The 18,731-nt window shown below is 41.5% G+C and overlaps 1 protein-coding gene across 3 annotated transcripts in view; it reads right to left on the bottom strand.

Annotated features, from left to right (window-relative positions):
* Snap91 (synaptosome associated protein 91) overlaps positions 1-18,731 on the bottom strand; it is a 121,827-nt gene that overhangs the window by 23,899 nt on the left and 79,197 nt on the right. Inside the window, exons 12-20 of one of the 3 annotated variants that reach the window (XM_052187703.1) lie at positions 17,300-17,409; positions 14,883-14,995; positions 7,676-7,690; positions 7,382-7,543; positions 2,131-2,238; positions 1,247-1,531; positions 946-1,023; positions 712-783; positions 250-333 (exon numbers count right to left, since the gene is read on the bottom strand). In XM_052187703.1, coding sequence (XP_052043663.1) covers positions 250-333; positions 712-783; positions 946-1,023; positions 1,247-1,531; positions 2,131-2,238; positions 7,382-7,543; positions 7,676-7,690; positions 14,883-14,995; positions 17,300-17,409 — 1,027 coding nt within the window. The remainder of the gene's footprint in view (positions 1-249; positions 334-711; positions 784-945; positions 1,024-1,246; positions 1,532-2,130; positions 2,239-7,381; positions 7,544-7,675; positions 7,691-14,882; positions 14,996-17,299; positions 17,410-18,731) is intronic. The other 2 variants (XM_052187701.1, XM_052187702.1) reach the window with 2 other exon arrangements.

Below are 18,731 nucleotides of genomic sequence, written 5' to 3'. Positions count from 1 at the left end.
TTAGACCATGCATGGAAAGTTGGGAGGGGCCGGGAAGATGGCAGTGATGGTGGCACAGACACGGGAAGGGGCTGAATAACGTAAGTTCACGTGTGAGAAACAAAAGCAACTTAAGAGGCAAAAGAAGCAAAATGAATTAGAATGAAAGAGGAGAGTCCAATCACAACAACAACAACAACAACAACAACAACAACAACAACAACAAAAGACTCCAGATGATGTAAGTACTGGAAGAGGAAAGATACGCACCCCCAAAAAGGTCTATGACCCCCGAGGACTCCGCCTTTGCAGGAGAGGCAGTGGATGCAGGAGGCGGTGCTGCAAATGCGTCCACTGTAGCGAAGAAAGGGGAACATGGCCAATGGCCGTCATCCTCGGCACAATGAAACCCAGACCCCGACAATGGCCTCAAGATTTCAGTTACAGAAAGTGAGGGGAAAATCTTAACAGTTAAGAAAAGCAAATAAAGAATTGACTCTTCAATAGGAGAACAGTTAGTAGGAAATGGAATCTTTTCTTTGGCAATGTCATATTTGAAATATCAACCTTTACTGGTTGCTGATTGGCTAGAGAATGAGATTCTTCTTTTAGGTGAATTTTGAGTCTTAAAGCACATAAGAAAAAACTGTACTAGTCTTTCCCTACCTGAGCTCCCCCACCCATGACCCTCTGGAGACAGCTCTGAAGGCTTGACCTAGGAGAAGCACTCACCAGATAAGAGGTCAGCAGTGAGAGAACTCTCAGGCACCGGAGAGGCCCCTCGTGGTGGGGAGGAGAAAGCATCTTCCAAAAGTGAAAGAAACCAAAACCAAGCAGAGGTAAGTAGCAGGAAGCTGAAATCAGAGTCACACGTCTAACAAATGAATTATCACAGCAACTATAAAGGGCTTGACCTAGGACACGTCTACACAGGCAGAGTTGAAAAAAACCTTTGCTTTGCTTTACCTGTGCCAAACAGGTCTATGCTAGGAGCCGCGTCTGACTTAGGAGCTGCAGCAACTTCAGGAGCAGAATCAAACAAATCTAAGACCAAGAACACACAAGCCTTCACTCAGTCTGAAAATCAAGCCCATCACAGCATCACTTGCAAGTTGGCTGACAAAGCATTCCCAAGAACTTGAGTTTAAGTAGCAAATGGACTCTAGAGAACCATTTAACTACAGTTTCCATGCAAATGAGTCGTGTGTTTCACAGGACCAGGTTCAAGCCACCAGACAAGAGAGATTTAATAACAGTGACAAATTACCACCAAAGATATCTAGAGCAGGAGGAGCGGCGGCGGTGGTGGTGGCGGCAGCAGCGGCAGAGGTGGTGGCAGTGGTGGTAGCGGCAGCGGCTGCAGTGGTGGTGGTGGTGGCGGCAGCAGTGGCTGCCACAGCCGTGGGAGCAGGAGAAGGAGCGGTTGCGGGAACTGGAGGGGCTGTGCTAGCTGTTGGGGTAACTACAGGAGCGCTGGTCTCAGGTGGCTTCATTGCAAAAAGGTCCAGCTCGGGTGCAGCCTCTGCGCTACCTTCAGATGGGGCAAAAGGGTCTTTTGGAAAGGAAAGTGGAGACACACACACAGCATCAGTCAGGAAGGAACAAGAGAGAATTGTAACTACAGGTAAGAAGACACGTCACACACATTTACACACTAGCTAGGCCTCAAGGTTACATGGGTTTCACTACGATCTTATTAGCAATTGGGATGTTTTTCTAAAGAAAAAAGAAAATATAGTTGGTATTGCAAGTTCAATCAGAATATTTGGTAGGGTGCTGTGCGATCAGCCTATAGTTTTGTTCAGGGGTCGTTATGTTTCATGCCCTTACCTAATCTAGGCAATGTGGTCACTCTGAAAGTTCATTAAAACATGTCAATATATTTGAACTCAATATTATAAAGAATGCGTTAGAGGGAGGAAAACATTAAGAGAGCATACTTGCGCTGAGAAAAATTGTCAATCGAGAGGAATTGCCAATTTTGTAAGTATGCACTTCACTGTCTTAATGTTTTTAGTGTTGGCATTATTTATTCGGTTATGAGGAATGAGTTTCCACTAATAAGAAAACAAAACTAGAAAAGCATGGCCTAACTAAGCAGGTTTCACATTAGGACAGGAAAACAACAGGCTGGCTCATGTGTAAACCCACCATTTCCTGAGCATGCATCAAGAGCTGCAGCCACTGGGGCTGGGGTGGCTGGTGCGGTAGCCCCTTCGGATGCTGCAGGGGCCTCCCCAGGAGAAGCTGCAAAGGCATCTTGGGTGCAGTTTTAAAAATAACAGAAATTAAAGAGGGGAAAAAAAGAGAAGAAAATATAGTAAAAGAACCGAGTTAAGTTGTGAAGAAAAGCTCCCTTATACAACATGAATATCTCATGCACTGTTGGTAATCACAACGTAATTATGTTTCGTGCATCTCCCTGTTAGCTGATTCGTGAATGGTGGTATGTGGATACCACGGAAGGCCATCGTGATCCAACAAGATTCTCATTGTATAAGGGCTCTAAAAAGCATGTTTTAGGTTTCATTAGAAATTAATGGATGCAAAAATTAAAACACAAAATAACTTTACTATGTAATTTAAGACATTAAACTTTCATGTCCAGATAATACTTCTTTGCTGCATTTTTCTCTTATACCTCTGACTGGTGGTTTCCAGAAAAGTCCAATGTCTTCTCTGTATGCAAATAATATTAAATAGACAATGGCTATATAAATAAATATTTTGAATATAAAATTAGTCTAGTGCAGACAAAAAAATCATAACATTAACATGAAAGATTTGGTAGGTATTCAGAAAAGTCTTCACTAACCTTGGAAAGAATCGTCAAATACAAAAGAAGTCAAAGAAATGAACAGCTAACCAAATTAGGGCATGATGCTTAATGTCTTCATCTTCAAATCTACTTACATTTATTGTTTTCAAATATTATTATATTTTCTAGTTATGTGGAAAGTGATCTATTTCCAACAGATTAAAAATATAATTTCATGTTTTAAGGCTACAAGCGCAATGTCTACAGAAGGAACCCTCATTAACATACTAGTAGGCCCAGCGCATAAATACATTTTGTGTTTCTTTTTCCAATGCTAGGGGTGGGGCCCAGAGCCTTGCACGCTATTATCTAGTCCTAAACGTACACTGATGGCTGACGGATACAAACCCTTCCCAGCGCATGCCCACAGCAAATTACATTCATCGTGGAGCTTAAGTAGAGTCTTTTGTTGCAGGAACAAAACAAAGTCTTCGGAGATGGGGATCGAACCCTTGTTCCTGTCACTCCTCATTTCCAATAGATTTTACGGGTGTGTCCCAGAGCACTGACCCTCACTCACTAAGAGGCATTGGCCAAAGAGGACTGGGGAACGTCACACAGTGTAGCTGCTTTCTCAGAGAGTCACCCAATGAGTTAAACCTGAGGACGTCCTGTGGTCAAGGTCCTTGTTTCTCAGTTGAACGCAGCAAGTAACAAATCTGTCTAGGTAGAAGAAAGTTAGGTAACATACACCTTGAGTCTTTATGTTTTCCGGGATAAAAAAAATAATAACATTACAAGAGGCTCATTTGTGTTCGAAGATTTTTTTAAAAACACCATCAGAGCATATATTAATTTAATCTGATGGCCTCTTTTAGCTGTCCTGAGGGAATGTATGTTGCACTGATGGGGACTGCGGAACACGTGAATAAGCTGGAGAAAGGAAACCACTCCAGGGACAGTGCAGACCCAGATGACACCAGAGGACTGTGGGTAGTATGAGAACCCCAAGGTGTGTGTGTGTGGGGGGTGCGGGGAGGGGGGTGCAGGTTCAGAGGGACACTGGCAGAGGGTAGGATGGAAGGAGTCCTCTCAGTATTCTGCCATGGTACAGGGATCTTTCTTTCCATGGCTGTATACCCAGAACTGAGGCCAGTGGTTCTGGGGGGGAAGAAAAGACATAATTTTGAAAATTATTACAATGTAACTTCTGTAACTGTTTCAGATGGTACCTTTTATTACCTCCATTCTGTAAGAAGAGAACCAGAGTTCAGAGGTTTTCCCAGTGTTCTACCCACATAAAACAATGTGCATCAGCACAGAACTTGATCTAGCCATTCCCTAACATATGCAGACCTTAAAGCATCTTATAGCAGATGAGAATATATGAAACTTATATTTTTCAGTTGAAAAGAATAACTTGGGTGGTTTGAGCAAGGCCATGCAGCCTGTACATGGCTGGGCTGGGATTTGGGCCATTACTGTCTGCCGAGCTTTGGGTGTTCAGCCACAAGACTGAGCAGTGACAAACCACACCCCACTCCTCTATACCGCTCACTGCTCCTAGGGTGGATGCGTCCGAAACAGGCCCCAGAAGATGCTTTCGGGCTAGGCTCTTCAGGTTGGTTATGACTTATGTAACAAGTGAGACTTATATTAACATCTATACTGCAGGAGGGGTTTCCTTCTACCCCGTCAGCCACACTTCAACAATGCTCTTGCGAGTTAAGACTAAACATCAGGAATGTAACTACTAACTCCCACCAAAACTTTTCTTAAAGAGAAGAGCCCCTGCTGCCGTCCACATTATAAACTTCTTAAACTCCCACCAAAACCTTTCCCTAAGACATAAATGTGGGAAAGGGATTTTTTTCCCCCAGAGTCTATCCTCTGCTTCCATCACACGGGTGGCAGGAATGAGACTCAGGACATAAGGTTTGGCAGCAAGCACCTTTCCCATGAGCCATTTCACCCTGACCAGGATATTTTAAAAGAGGAATGCTATCATTTATCAGTTTATGTGCACCTTATATAGAAACTTAAAGCACAACATTCTTAGAATTCTGTTCTGTACGACCACAGAAAGCAGGTTTTATCTCTTAAAAGTTTGCCTTAAAAAATAAAATAATAAAATTAAAAATAAAAGTAAATATCGTTAGAAAAGACAATATAGCAACTTAGATGGGCTACTCACAGAGAATAATAAAACATTTTGCAGAGATAAATGTGAATTTGTTTCAAATTCTCATTTTAATGTACCAAAATACATAGATTTTTTAAAATCTATCATTTTTATTTTGTGATGTTTGTTTTAAACTTTAACATTTAAAATTTTATACTCATGAAGTTTCATGGTTGTATTTTTCTGAAATTAAAACTTATCATGCTTATTTCTAGAGAGATCTATATTGCTAATAGACATTATGTAGAATAAGATTTTTTTTTATCTTTGAGATGGAGTCTTGCTATGTAGCTCAGGCTGGGCCAGACCTTACTGCACAGCTCTGGTTGGCCTCAAATTTGCTATTCTCCTCCATGAGCCTCCTGGGTATGACCAGCACATCTGATGTGAAAATATACTTTAAAGTTATTCAAATAAATATGACTGGTACCTTTATTCAAGTTCAGATTCGTATCCATCTTAGAGATCTAAGATATTTTTAAACGGCCAACAAAGTGGCTATGGAGATTTAAGCTTAGTATTTATTTAAGATAGTTCTAAATAATTTGTTTTAAACAAAACAAAAAACTTGAAACAAATGAGGGAAAAATACTGAAGACTATAAAAGAGGCAGCAGGATACACAGACACCCAACTGTGGTGGACAGAGCGCTTCCGGCGGCCTGAGGCCAGGAGGCAGTTCAGAGAGGTAAGCAGAGAAGTGAAGTCCCAGATGAGACTTACAGAGGGGCTCTGCTCCACTCATGTCCTTGCCAGAGGACAGAGGGACATGATGAAAACACACAGCAGCTGTGACTCTGCAGTGCCCCTTCTTAAGACTTATATTTAAAAGCAACAATAATGTCACCGTGATAGCACAGATTTTTCTACTTGACCGACACTAATCACAAACAGCATAATGGTTCAAACAGTGCTTTAAAGAAACGACTGGGGCTTTATTATTCTGGAAAGTTACGAGGAAAGCAAGGCAGACCTGCCTGATGTCTGAGATGTAGTCAAGCTCCTTTCACGTGGACTGAAAAAATAAATCTCTAACTAGTAGTGGTTACAGAAACACTTCAGTGCTAAAGTGCATATTATCTGTTGACCTTGCATGAGAAACCTTCATACTCAATGCCAGTGGTGGGGCAGAGAGAGGAAGGAGAAGAAGTTAATTTTAAAAATTAAGCTATAACTTTGTTTTTAAACCTCGAGAAGAAAGCACAGCATTGACAAAGGACATTCTGCTTTTGAGAAGTTCCTGCCTGGGAAACCTGAAAGGTCTGCAATTCTCCCTGCTCTTAAAGGAGCGAGTTTCTTTTTGTTGGAGAAAAGACATAGCAAGGTGACAGACAGTTTTCTTGGTGAAACTGCAGCAGAAATGCTATGTCTAGCTAATGCTGAGTGCTTGGACACCTTCAGAGCCCAGGGCACCGTGCACAGTAGAATGGTATGTAACTGACGGAGTGCTCATCGCCAGGGGAGGCACTGATTCCACCACTGCCTGCCAAAGCTCTCCTGGCTTCACCACCACTTGCTTCTTTTAATTTCTTTACAGTATTTTCAAAATGTCCTGGGAACTATGCTATATGGTAATGAAGAAACGTGAAACTGTAATGAGTCTAACACCCCTAGATGTGTGCCTGTGGCCCAAACACTTCTGAGTTTGCACAGTGGCTCCACCCAGATGGAGCTATGCAGATGAGCTTCTGTTGCTCATTGTGTCTGAGTGCATTGTGGGGCATTTCTCTGGGTCAGAACTGGCGTCTCACAGAAAGCACATTTCTGAACAGTCCTTTCCAAAACTGATCTGCACCTGCTTTTAACCAGCATGCCAAGTGCTGCTCTGACAGTCTCTCAAAGTTCCAAAGTCAAGATGACCCTGCATTTCACTTAAACACAGCAATCAGAGGTAGGTATAGCAGCCAACTCTCTGTTGAGCCATTTAAATTTTAATTCTTCTCATCTATATCTCTATATACCAATATATCTATAGTACATTTACCAATATATCTATCCATCTATCGATGGACTATCTATCTATCTATCTATCCAGATATAGGTCTAGATACATTGGTCTAAGTGCTAAGAATTTGTTTAAGTTAGGATTGTTGTTTCATGATCTTTAAATATTCCCTGGGCCAGTTTGAGTCTAGTCCCAAAGCCACACCTAACTATGTCAGAAGCCTGGGATCACTTGGAGAGGCCCTGCAGGGAGGGCATGTGTGGGCCAGAGTCTGGCAGCAGAGTCTGATGTAAAATCCAGTGGTCTCAAAGGGCCACAGCTTCTGCTCTAGCAGTGCCAAAACTACAGGGAGAGGAGCTCATGAGTTTAGCGCTGTCAAGCATATATAAACCGATGCTGGAAAAGTACTTACACTCTGCTGTGTTATTAACATAGTATAAGGCAATTCAGATGCCTTTGGTCTCAGGTGTGTCAGCCATCTTGAAAGGAATGAAGGAGTAGTGGTGTGACTGACTAACCTCCAAAGAGATCCACTTCCGTAGTGACAGTCGTCACAGCTGTGGTGGTTGAGGCAGAAGCTGAAGCAGGTTCAGTGGTTGTAGTAGGAGGGGAAGGCTCTGGTGCGAACGGGTCTGAAATCGGTGCTTCAGAGGGAACAGAGGAAAGTGCAGCCAAGGAATCTGTATTTCACCAGAGACAGAGCAAAAGAGAGAGGAGGAAAGGACAGGAGATAGAGCGGACTCCTATAGGCCACAGGAAGACGGCTGCAGACGGACATCTCTCACAGGAATTCAAAAACAAAGCTTACTCACCCTCTCCCAAAAGGTCTACCGATGTCCAGGGGGTGGCAGCGTATGAAGAAATAAAGAGTTCCAGCTGAAACATCTGACTGTGCCAGTGTGCAGCAGGGGGAGGCGCAGGCTCACCTGAGCCTTCCGCGCTTCCCAGATCATTTGTAATCAGAGCACAAACGCATTACCAACTCTCACCACGGAACTTTCAAGCAGGAGTCCCTAGGCAATCTCTAGACCAAGCTATTCGTGTCATAGATGGAAAAACAGGGAGTGAGGGAGGTCAAGAGTCTTAAAAAATCACTGAAAAACCCAATCTATATCCAAAAAGATAGAGCTTTTTAGCTTCATTATGCCCTGCATACCCTTCACCCGCTGTGACTGAAGCCGTTAGTCCATAATTAGCAGAATTTCATTGACTGTTCTTTATTTTTCCCCATCTCCCACTTTATTCTTTCCCTTCTGTCTTAGAGACTGGGCTCCCTGTGTAGCCCAGTAAGGCTACGTTCTTACATAACCCAGAACCGCCTGTCTAGGGGTGGCACTGACCACAGTGGCCTCCTACATCAATCATTAATCAAGAAAGTCCCCTCCAGACTTGCCCATAGGCCAGTCAGGTGGAGGCGATACCTTAATTGAGGGTTGTGTCAAGGTGACAGAACTATCCATCACAGCAGGCCGTTCTTAATAACAGGATCTGTGATTAGTCTTGAGACCATGATTTGTAAAGGATTAAACTATAGACACAAATTAAAGTAGGAGGATTCAATTCATTTATAAGAGATACATAATTAAAGGACTTTTTGCATTATAAAATAGCTAGAAAATATTCACTGTAACAAAAGGATGTTATTCTCATAACAAAGAAGCTGACATTCTTCAGTGACCTACAACTGGACTGTTTCAAGTGACTATGAAGATTAAGTGTGCTCATTTAGTTAAAAGGCTTACCTATCCCTGGAACACATCAGATGTCCCATAAGGAAAGCTAGGACTGCGAACTTGAAAGTGCCTGTAAACTTCAGTGTCAAGTGTGTGCATGTAGCACAGTCTACAGATTCCACACCCCAGATTTATTTATTTATTTTCTTTCTTTCTTTCTTTCTTTCTTTCTTTCTTTCTTTCTTTCTTTCTTTCTTTCTTTCTTTCTTTCTTTCCTTCCTTCCTTCCTTCCTTCCTTCCTTCCTTCCTTCCTTCCTTCCTTCCTTCCTTCCTTCCTTCCTTCCTTCCTTCCTTCCTTCCTTTCTTTCTTTCTTTCTTTCTTTCTTTCTTTCTTTCTTTCTTTCTTTCTCATTTTTCGAGACAGGGTTTCTCTGTGTAGGCTGTCCTGGAACTCACTCTGTAGACCAGGCTGGCCTCTGCCATTGTGGCCCAATGAAGTTTGTAAAAATGATAGTTTACAGACAGAGGCAAAAAAGAAAAATGTCTCCTGGGAATAATGGAACTCTCTGTAAACTTAGAAGCTGAAAATCTCACCTGGAAATTTACTGTACTCTCTTACTTCCTAGCTATTTAAGATGGGCCCATAGTTCTCAAGTAGCAGTATGCCCTGACTTCCTCCTTTTCTCTCTTCACAGGGATTCCTACCGCCTGGCTGATAATCCGGTCTTTGACCACCAAACTCCCTTTTATGAATTGCAATGCTTTGCCTCATAGTTGTTCACATAATTACAACCTTCCAATCACATGCAGGTCTATATGGCTGTGTGCATATGTGTATGAGGATGGCTCTGGCACTCTGGTACTGAAAGCATTGATTAAGTCAGGAAGTTTTTCTTTACAAGGTACAAGGCTAAATGTTAGCTAAGGGTTTCTCACAAGAACTTGTTAAGACCCAGGGGGTATAAGAAACTTCAAACTCTTTGAAGGTTTACTGTAAACTATGAGTGATTCTATATTCTAATCAGGAAGTTTGATGGCATCTGTAAATTGATCTTCTGTATCTGTTACTTGAGAAACTTTGTACCTGATTGATTTTGCATTTCCTTGTATCAAATGGCTATGATAATTGTGCCTGCCTCACTGGCTACATCTTTTGAAATGGTAATACCAACTCTTCATGTATAAAAATCCTTGCCTTAGAGCTCCAAAATACATTCAGATTCAAACCTCCTCTGTGCGTGTGTGTGGTTTGTTCTGTCTGTCATCTCAGCTGGACCTGTGCCTTCCTGGACCAAAAAATCCTGGTTATCCCGCAGCAGACCCACGGTCTGTAACAGGCCTCGAACTCAGAAATCCTCACCGTGCTGGGACTAAAGGCGTGTGCCACCACTGCCTGGCTCACACCAGATTTTCTTAACATGGTAGGAAGTAGATCATAAAATCCACTTTCATTATTACTAACAATACATGTGGAAAATATTAGTTACATTATCTCATAATATTATTTTTCAAAGGCATGTCGGCTATTAATTTCAATTTTAGTAAAGCCTTAGCAATAATTTTATATTTCTAAAGAAGCAGAAATTTTATGTTAAGTATTTATAAGAAGAAATTGTGTGCTTTTCCAGGCCACAGATACAGATTCAAAACCACTCATTTACTTCTGCTCCTAAAACACATTTATTATGAATACATGAAACTATTCTTTCTTTTATGAAGGCAAAGGTAGGATTCAAAACATCTCTGTTTTTCTGTCAATGGGCTTGTTATCAATCTGATTAAAAACTAATTTTATATGTAAATTTAAGTTAGATTTATTAAAATACAAATTTGCTGAAATTTAGTTTTTTGTACTAATATAAAAGTATTATCATTACAACTTGGACTTTACCTTTGCATATTAAAATCCTTTCACTAAAGGTGAGATAAGAAACACTCAAACAAGCTTTTAGAGTTCATATTTTACTGCCTAGTTATATATAATTTAAATTCTACAGTATTCAAAAGCAGATGTGGCTTGATGTTAGGAAACAAGATGGAAAACTGATTTTATGCTTTACTTAGTCAAAGGAGGCAAATGTATCCATGAGGCAGCCTTGCCCTCCGCTCCACCAGACTCTACAGAAGAATCTCCGGGAAGCGAGGACTACTTTCCATTTCATTTGAGAAGTTCTCTAGTTTTAGTTTTCTTAGGAACTGAGAACTAATTATCAGTACCCCCTCCCCCCCAGCTCGTTGCTATTGAAAGTGCTTTAGTTCTGGGTGTCTGAGAAGCTGTCTAACCAGGTAGGCAGGCTAACGCCAAGCTACTTCCCAGCTTGCAATGATTGTGAGATGGGCTCCATCTACTGGGGAAGGTTAGAAGGAAAATAAATGGCCTCAAGGGCAGTGGTAAAGGTCACCAAAGGGTTCTGGCGCTAAGAAGCATGAACACCATATTTAGCTCCTGCAGAAACCAGGAAACTAGAAAGAGGCCATTGGGGATACAGTGTAAAGTAGGCAATCGAAGAGCAGAGGAGGAAATTCCTGGGGTGGAAAGCTTTAGGATGGGGTGAGGCTGGCGGGAAGGGGAGATGAGAGGAGAGGTGGAGGGTTAACCTAAAAATAATGACTATGAAAAAGCCACGTGAAGTCTATTATCTTGCAACTAGATTTTTTAAAAATGTAATTTACTTTTTTAAAAAAAAGGAGTCTAAGAAAAAAGCCTGCCTGGCTGGAAATATCTGCTACCACCCAGTGCCAGGGTAGGATGCCCCTGATGAGTGTTTAGTCCTCCAAAGATGCCACTGACAAGTTACAGAGCCCTCCGGGGAAGACAGGCTTTGGTTATTCCTCTTGGTTTCCACCGGTATTAGATAATAAGATCCCGTGGCTGAAGATTCTATATATTTTGGTTGTATAATGGAGAGAAGTCAAGTTGGACTTGACTGTAAAATTGAGCTGTAAAATCCTCCCTACTGGCTAGATTTCATCATCCTGGAGGGGACTATATCAGCTGACAGAGGAGCAAAACCAACATCTTACCCAGGCAATGTGCCAGCCAGGCAAGATGTACCCACTTGTGCAATGGTGACACTACAGTAGTGAAGGTGACCACTTGAGTCCTCTGATTGGACTCAAGGTCAAGGCCTACTCTACAGAAGGTACTTAAGCCTGCTACTATAAATCTCACCAAAAAACACATACCGGAGAACATGGGCTTTAGGGGGAAACTGAATACTGTTGTTGAGTTGAATTGCTAGAGTCAAATTACTTTATAAATATTTATGTTTATACCCATATAACTAATGCTACTCTCAATATTAATGAGAGAAGCCCCCCATTCCAGGGAATGGTGGTCAATGCACAGATTCACGGCTATACAAGGTACTGAGAATAAGTAAAAGATGAGGGCTCCGCCCTTAACACAGCACTTATTCTGTCCCCTTTAAGCCTCCAGGAACACTGTGAGAAAGGAGGTGAAAAGAATGTAAAAGCTAGCAGATAGAGAGAAGCCTTTTGAAATGCTGTCATCAGATAATAGTAAGCCCCTGCATCCATGAGCTCTGCAGCAGCTGTGAATGCCTGCACTGGGTCTGTGTAAGAATAAATCTCTCACCAGCGAGGCACTGGGGGATGGGCTCAGCCTCCCCACTCCTCAATGCTGAACTGTTTGCTGCTGATAGATATGGGAGCTGGGAAGTCACTGCCTGCAGTAGTGTACCCTCATGTGACCTCGCCAGACTCCAAGGCATAGTTCTGATCTGAAACTCATACAGATGGCGCATGTAGTTAAACTACATGAGTCACAAAGCAAAACCAAAGTCATGAGTCTGGGGAAAGGACTCATGGTTGGGATACAGAGTCGCCAACAAGAATGCTGTGCTAGTTAGTGCTTTCATCACCTTGACACAAACTAGGCTGACCTGGAAAGGGGACCCTTACTTGAGGAAATGACTGCCTCAGATTGGGCTACAGGCAAGCAGATGGACATTTTCTTGGCTAATGATTGATGTGGAAGGGAAAGCAGTGGGTCTAAGAAAGCAAGCAGATCAAGTCGGCAAGCAGCGTTCTTCCACCGTTTCCTGCTTCCAGGGTCCTGCCTTGAGTTCCTGACTTGACTTTCCAGTAAGCTGAAGTAAACCCTTTCCTCCCCAAGTTGCTTTTGGTTCTGGTGTTTTATCACAGCAATAAAAAGCAAACTAAGAGCCGGGTAGTGGTGGCACACACCTGTAATCCCAGCACTCTGGGAGGCAGAGACAGGCAGATTTCTGAGTTCGAGGCCAGCCTGGTCTACAAAGTGAGTTCCAGGGCAGACAGGGCCACACAGTGAAACCCTGTCTGGAAAAAAAAAAATCCAAAAAAAAAAAAAAAAAAAAAGCAAACTAAGACATATGGGGAAGAGGTAAAAATGAGTTTGGGGGGTGGGGTATATTATATATTATCAGAATATATTATATACATGTATGAAATTATCAAAGAACAGAATTGATTAAAATATGAACACATAGTGACTTAAATGCATGGCACAATTAAAAATAACATATTCAAATAATATCCAAGTCTTTTTTATACAACCCAATGAATTTATAACTAAAATTAACACTTTAATTATAAATATTTTATTATTAAAGTTTTTATGAATTTCATGGCTGATAAAATTTGACTTGAGGGCATGGATCTGAAAAGTTATCAAACAGGAAGACACACTATGTTCCGTGAATGCAAAGAATCATTAACAATGAAAACTGGAGTGTTTAAGAGCTGAAGAAGAGAAGAAATGAGTGCTACCAGGAAGGAAGTTCTTACACAGGTCACACAGGCTCTCCAGCAACAGTTTTCTTTCTCAATCGAAAGGCAATAAAATTAACATTTAAGGAGCAAGCTTATTTAAACTTTAATGGCTGTAGCCCTAACAGTTGACTCTGGGAATAGGAGAATGCCTACATGGTTACAATGTTCACATTTCTAGCTGCCAACTTTAGTTCTGCTGCTATCTTTCTGCTGCCTTTGTTACCAGACACCTGAGTAATAAAATGAAGAGATTACAAAGACTGGAGAATGGGCAGACTCAGGAAGGCGTGGACAAGGGCCAGTAGTGAAACCAGGGGCCTCTTCCTGCCTCCATCTCTGAGTTCTGCCACCTGACCCCCACACGATGTCACTGCTCAGACAGAATCCACCACTGGGACTTTCCACTGTGCAGTCAGGATGGTTACATGACCATGATTTCTGGTTATGGACTTTGCAATAACATAGTGAATGTATGCAGTCCCCATATCCTAAAGAGAAAGCTCCCAGCCAGGATGCACTTCTTCCGTTACACTAATGTGCTTTTAATAAGCTCACCCAGAGACTATTTAATTATCTAGGGCAACGTACCTTCATTTGACTATGTTCCTTACTGTTAATTAAGGACACTGATTCCAAAATGTTCTATTAAATTACAGATCTTGTCTCATAGTAGTAGAAATATTTTCTGCTTGGGAGGAAAAGTAACCTAAAGGGCATTGTTTTCTTGCCTAACTGGATACCAATGGCTTTCTGTGGAGCCTGGTCATCTTAGCTAACATGCCTGTGCAAATTTCTGTCAATTCCGGTTCCTCAAATAATCCAAACCACTGTTATCATCTAAGTTTTTCTCTTGTGAATTACTAAGTTTTCCACCATGTCACTTTCCAGTTGTATAATACCTTAAACTGAAATTTTAAAGGATAGTCTGCTATTGTACGGCAGAGCACTCACAGATGATGCTGTACACCTTGAGAATCATGAAGAAATCACTTTAATTTTACTTTGTCATAAATGTTTTTAATCAGATGTTTATGAGAAGCTGGTTTATCTGAGCTTGTGAAGCAACTGGAACTGAAATGACTCGCTGTGTTTTCTCTCAGCCAACCAGTGTAGGAGAGCCCTTTTCTGACACAAATGAGAATGTTTAATAGATTTCGATTTCATAAAGTCAGATACAATGTGAACAACACTACAACCTAGGCACTATATTTGACTAAACCAAATTGTTAATGCTTCTTCGAGTAACCTGGTAAATTCCTGGAAGGGACTACCTAAGGTATCCATTTTTAGAAAGTAATGACTAAAAATAAGGTTTTAGAACCACAAAAAAAATACTTCCTTTGTTTCAACTTTAGATCGTATACAACTATTTGAACTTTTAAACTGTATTATGTGGAATTTCTGTGTCCTTCGCAATATGTACTTGGACCAGCTGACGCCATCCTGAGAAATGTTCCCACCAAGTTTCTAATAGCATTGTTGATGACCAGAGTGCACAGGCAATAATTACAGCACAAATTAAAACAGCCATAGAACACGCCCTGCAGTCCACAGGCCTGCTAGGCTCACTCACCTCCCCACGCAGTGGCTCCCCCAGTAGGTGGCGGTACAGGTGCTGCCGCGCCCCCAGTTGCTCCAGAGAAGTCTGGCTGAAGGTCAAGGAGATCGCTCGATGGCTTAGCAGAGCTGGAAGGAAAGCAGGCCTCACAATCAGACTCTGAAACATTATAATGCAAAGTGTTTTACAACAAAGGCGTGTGCAGAAAATATCAAAGATTTATGTGGCATACACAAAGGCTTGGAGTCACTGTAAAGGAACAGATGGTTGGGCTTTGAGGGTCAGGTGGTCTCTGTGCCTCCTCAACTCTACCATTATCGCAGAGGTCAGAAGGCAGAAACAAATCATCACACTCCATCTCAATGAAACTTTATTTATGAAAATAGGTGATGAGCTGGATAAAATGCCTCAGGACAAAACAAAACAAAACAAAAAAACAACAAAAAATATAAACATGAAGGTATAGCTTGCTAGCTTGCTTGCTTGCTTGCTTGCTTGCTTGCTTCCTTCCTTCCTTCCTTCCTTCCTTCCTTCCTCCCTTTCTTCCTTCCTCCCTTCCTTCCTTCCTTCCTTCCTTCCTTCCTTTCCTTCCTTCCTTCCTTCCTTCCTTCCTTCCTTCCTTCCTTCTTCCTTCCCTCCCTCCCTCCCTCCCTCCCTCCCTCCCTCCCTCCCTCCCTCCCTCCCTCCCTCTCCCTCTCTCTCTCTCTCTTTCTTTCTTTATTTTATATGTAAGTACATTGTAGCTATCCTTCAGACATCCCAGAAGAGGGCATCAGATCTCATTACTGATGGTTGTGAGCCATCAGATGGTTGTTGAGATTTGAATTCAGGACCTTCAAAAGAGCAGTCAGTGCTCTTAACCACTTAACCACTGAGGCATCTCTCTAGCTCTATATTTTTCTAATACAAAAACAAAAAACAAAAAAACAAAACCAAAAACCTGTCCTAAGAATCCACAAAACAAGTACTATTAAAATGAATAAAAGCTAATTTATTTTTTCCCAAACTAGATGATAATACATCAAGTTTGCCTCTCAGTGGGCTAACCTTCCAAATAGGCCTAAGTTTTACTGTTTAAAGCACAGGCTCAAAATGCCGAGTGTCCTGGAATCTTGTTCATAGTGCAACCAACCGGTCGGTCTGGTCCCAGGGTCGTTACTGTAAGGAGCTCTCCTCTGAGTCCCAGCTACACTTAGATCTGATGAGGACTGACTACAAGCTCTCTAACCCTCAGAGGCTCAGGCTCCCCATCAACTTCAGGATTCATCTTTATCTTTTTATACATGGTAGATGGCTAACAACATTCTATCAAGAAAGGAGTCTGCTGCTTCCAAACCCCTGACAGCTTTGCTTCAATCACAGAGATGTAAACACAACTAGACTAAATAACAGAAAAGGGAAATGTATGTAGTTATTTAGCTATGCAGTTATTAAGCTAAGAGCTTAATCAGGAGCACATGTGGGCCCAGGGTTTAACCCTAGCATCACAGCAAAAAATTATAAATAAGAAGAATTTATTCAAACGTTTCATAAGAAACAATTTATTTTGGTGTGTCAACAGAAAGCACTTGTTTGCCGACATATAAGAAGCAGAAGCAGGCAAGTGCAGCACACAGTAAACACAGAAGCGATATGTATATTCATAACTGCTTAAAATTGAAGGCTGTAAAAAACATGAAGCCTTTGGATAGACTGTACTCTTTTATAAAAGAGTTCCAGACACTCTAAAATGAGGCTAGAATCTCTCATGGTGAAGGAAAGATCTGACCCAAAAATATCACTTGTGGAAGCCTCTCTGGGTTAGAGACTCAGTTTAGAGAGTTTGAGATCTCAGTCATTCCTGGTTTCCATGTTACAGGGCAGACCAAGTTGGTTAGGAACACTCCACTGGTCTTTTTCTATCTCTAGTAGAGTTCACTCCATGGCCAACCAATCAGCCTGTAACTGAGGTTTACTCAACTGACAGGGTTTTATCACATAGCCCAGTCTGGCCCCTAACTTGGTGTATAGTCCAGACTGACTCTGAACTCATGATCTCCCTAACTCTGATTTCTGCATGCCGGGACTACAGGCTTCTTCCACCTGTTGATGGTTTTGGAGAACTCTGAAACATCTTTTAAGTTTCTCACAGGAAGAATAGATTTTATTAGATACTTAGCATATCATCTAACTTGAGAAGGTCCTGCAGTATATGAGTCTTCCTTCCAGATGCTTCCCTAAATTTTCAAGTCACAGCATAGGATTTAAGAGGTACAGCTTAATTAAGAGCCCAAAGGAACTCACTTTACACTGCAAAACTAACCCCAAGTCACATAGTATCAGGGCTGGACTTCATCTGGGGAAATTGTTTGGCATTAGTACAGTACATAAAAAGACAACAAAAAGCGATTCAAAATACTAATGAGAGGTTGGCTACATACTCGTTAACTGACCTGACTGGAGCAGCCGCAGATGCTGTGGCAAATATGTCAACTGGCGGGGATGTGTCGATAGTTTTAGCTGGTGTAGAATTAGGAGATGTAACAGTTGCAGCTGGGGAAGACTGAAAGTGAAGATCACAGCACAGGCACATCAAAACCACATCTAGACCTCACTGAGCAGTGGGGCTTCGGCCTGCAGACCCATGACCTTCCAAACATTTATTCTGCAACCCCTCACAGGAGGAAAAGCTCAAGAGAAATTGAAACCAAGAACTGTAATAATTACCATGGCCCAAATGTACCCTGAGCTTGAACAGTTAAGTGTAACTTATATACATTTATATAAATTTTTGCTAAAATATGTGGTCTAACATTAGGGTGACTCCTAGTTGTACATTTAAAAATAAAGCTTAACATATTTCCTAAACTTAAAGTTATTAGGACACTAGGTGCCAAAAAGAACCAGTATTGTTTGTCCTCTCAACCTAATTATACTTCATATCTTCTCAGACAACTTTAACATCTGAACATTTAACTTTAATACTTCATTGCTGGCAGGGAACAATTCACAAGTAATATTCAAGTTATTGCAATCTGAAGATATGACTGCATTTCATTATACTGTGAAATAAAGACTTTCAAGTGAAATAAAATCTTAACCTTTGGGCAGAGAAGATGGTTCAATTGGTAAAGTGCTTGCTATGAAAACACAGGGACCTGAGTTCTGTCCTCAAACATCTGTATTTAAGGCCAGGTGCTGTAGTATGTGTGTGTAACCCCAGCACTGGGGGGTTGGGGGCAGAGAGAGTTGGAGCCCTGAATACCACTGAGCAGCTGGTTTAGCCACATTACTGATGTCTGAGATATTTGTCTTGGAAAAGTAAAGTGGATCTAGAATGAAAAAGTTACCTGACATCGACCTTAGCTTTCAAATGCATGTGTACACACACACACACACACACACACACACACACACACACACACATCATGTCCTATAATTTTTAAAGAGGTCTTAACAGTTTATGTATTAGGAAATTAAAATTCTGTGGTCACTATCACTATTCTAATTCTACTTTATCTGGTATTTAACTTTCCAGGAAATAAAATGCATTAAGCTCAGGAAGCAAGCAGAGGATCTGCCACTAGATTCAAATACAATATATTTAAAAAGTCATAAGGGTAATTTTAAAACAAAGGATTGATACAAACGTTATGGGAAAATCTGCCATTGCAAGAATGCCCAGGATTTGCTCATGCTGCAGATTATCTGATGCTACCAAAGTTCAACAGATATGGAGCTGCCAAATGCTGAGCATCAGGAAGAGCTAAACACAGGCTACCGTCAATGGGAAATCACAAACGAATTCTCCCTCTGCGGCAAAAAGGTTAAGGCTTTCCTGTGGGAATCAGAAAACACTAGCTATACAGCTAAGGACATCGTTTT

This window comes from Apodemus sylvaticus, chromosome 7 (genome assembly GCF_947179515.1).
Source record: "Apodemus sylvaticus chromosome 7, mApoSyl1.1, whole genome shotgun sequence".
Taxonomy (NCBI): domain Eukaryota; kingdom Metazoa; phylum Chordata; class Mammalia; order Rodentia; family Muridae; genus Apodemus; species Apodemus sylvaticus.
Note: the sequence above shows the minus strand (reverse complement) of the source record. Positions and strands in the feature narration are given on the sequence as shown.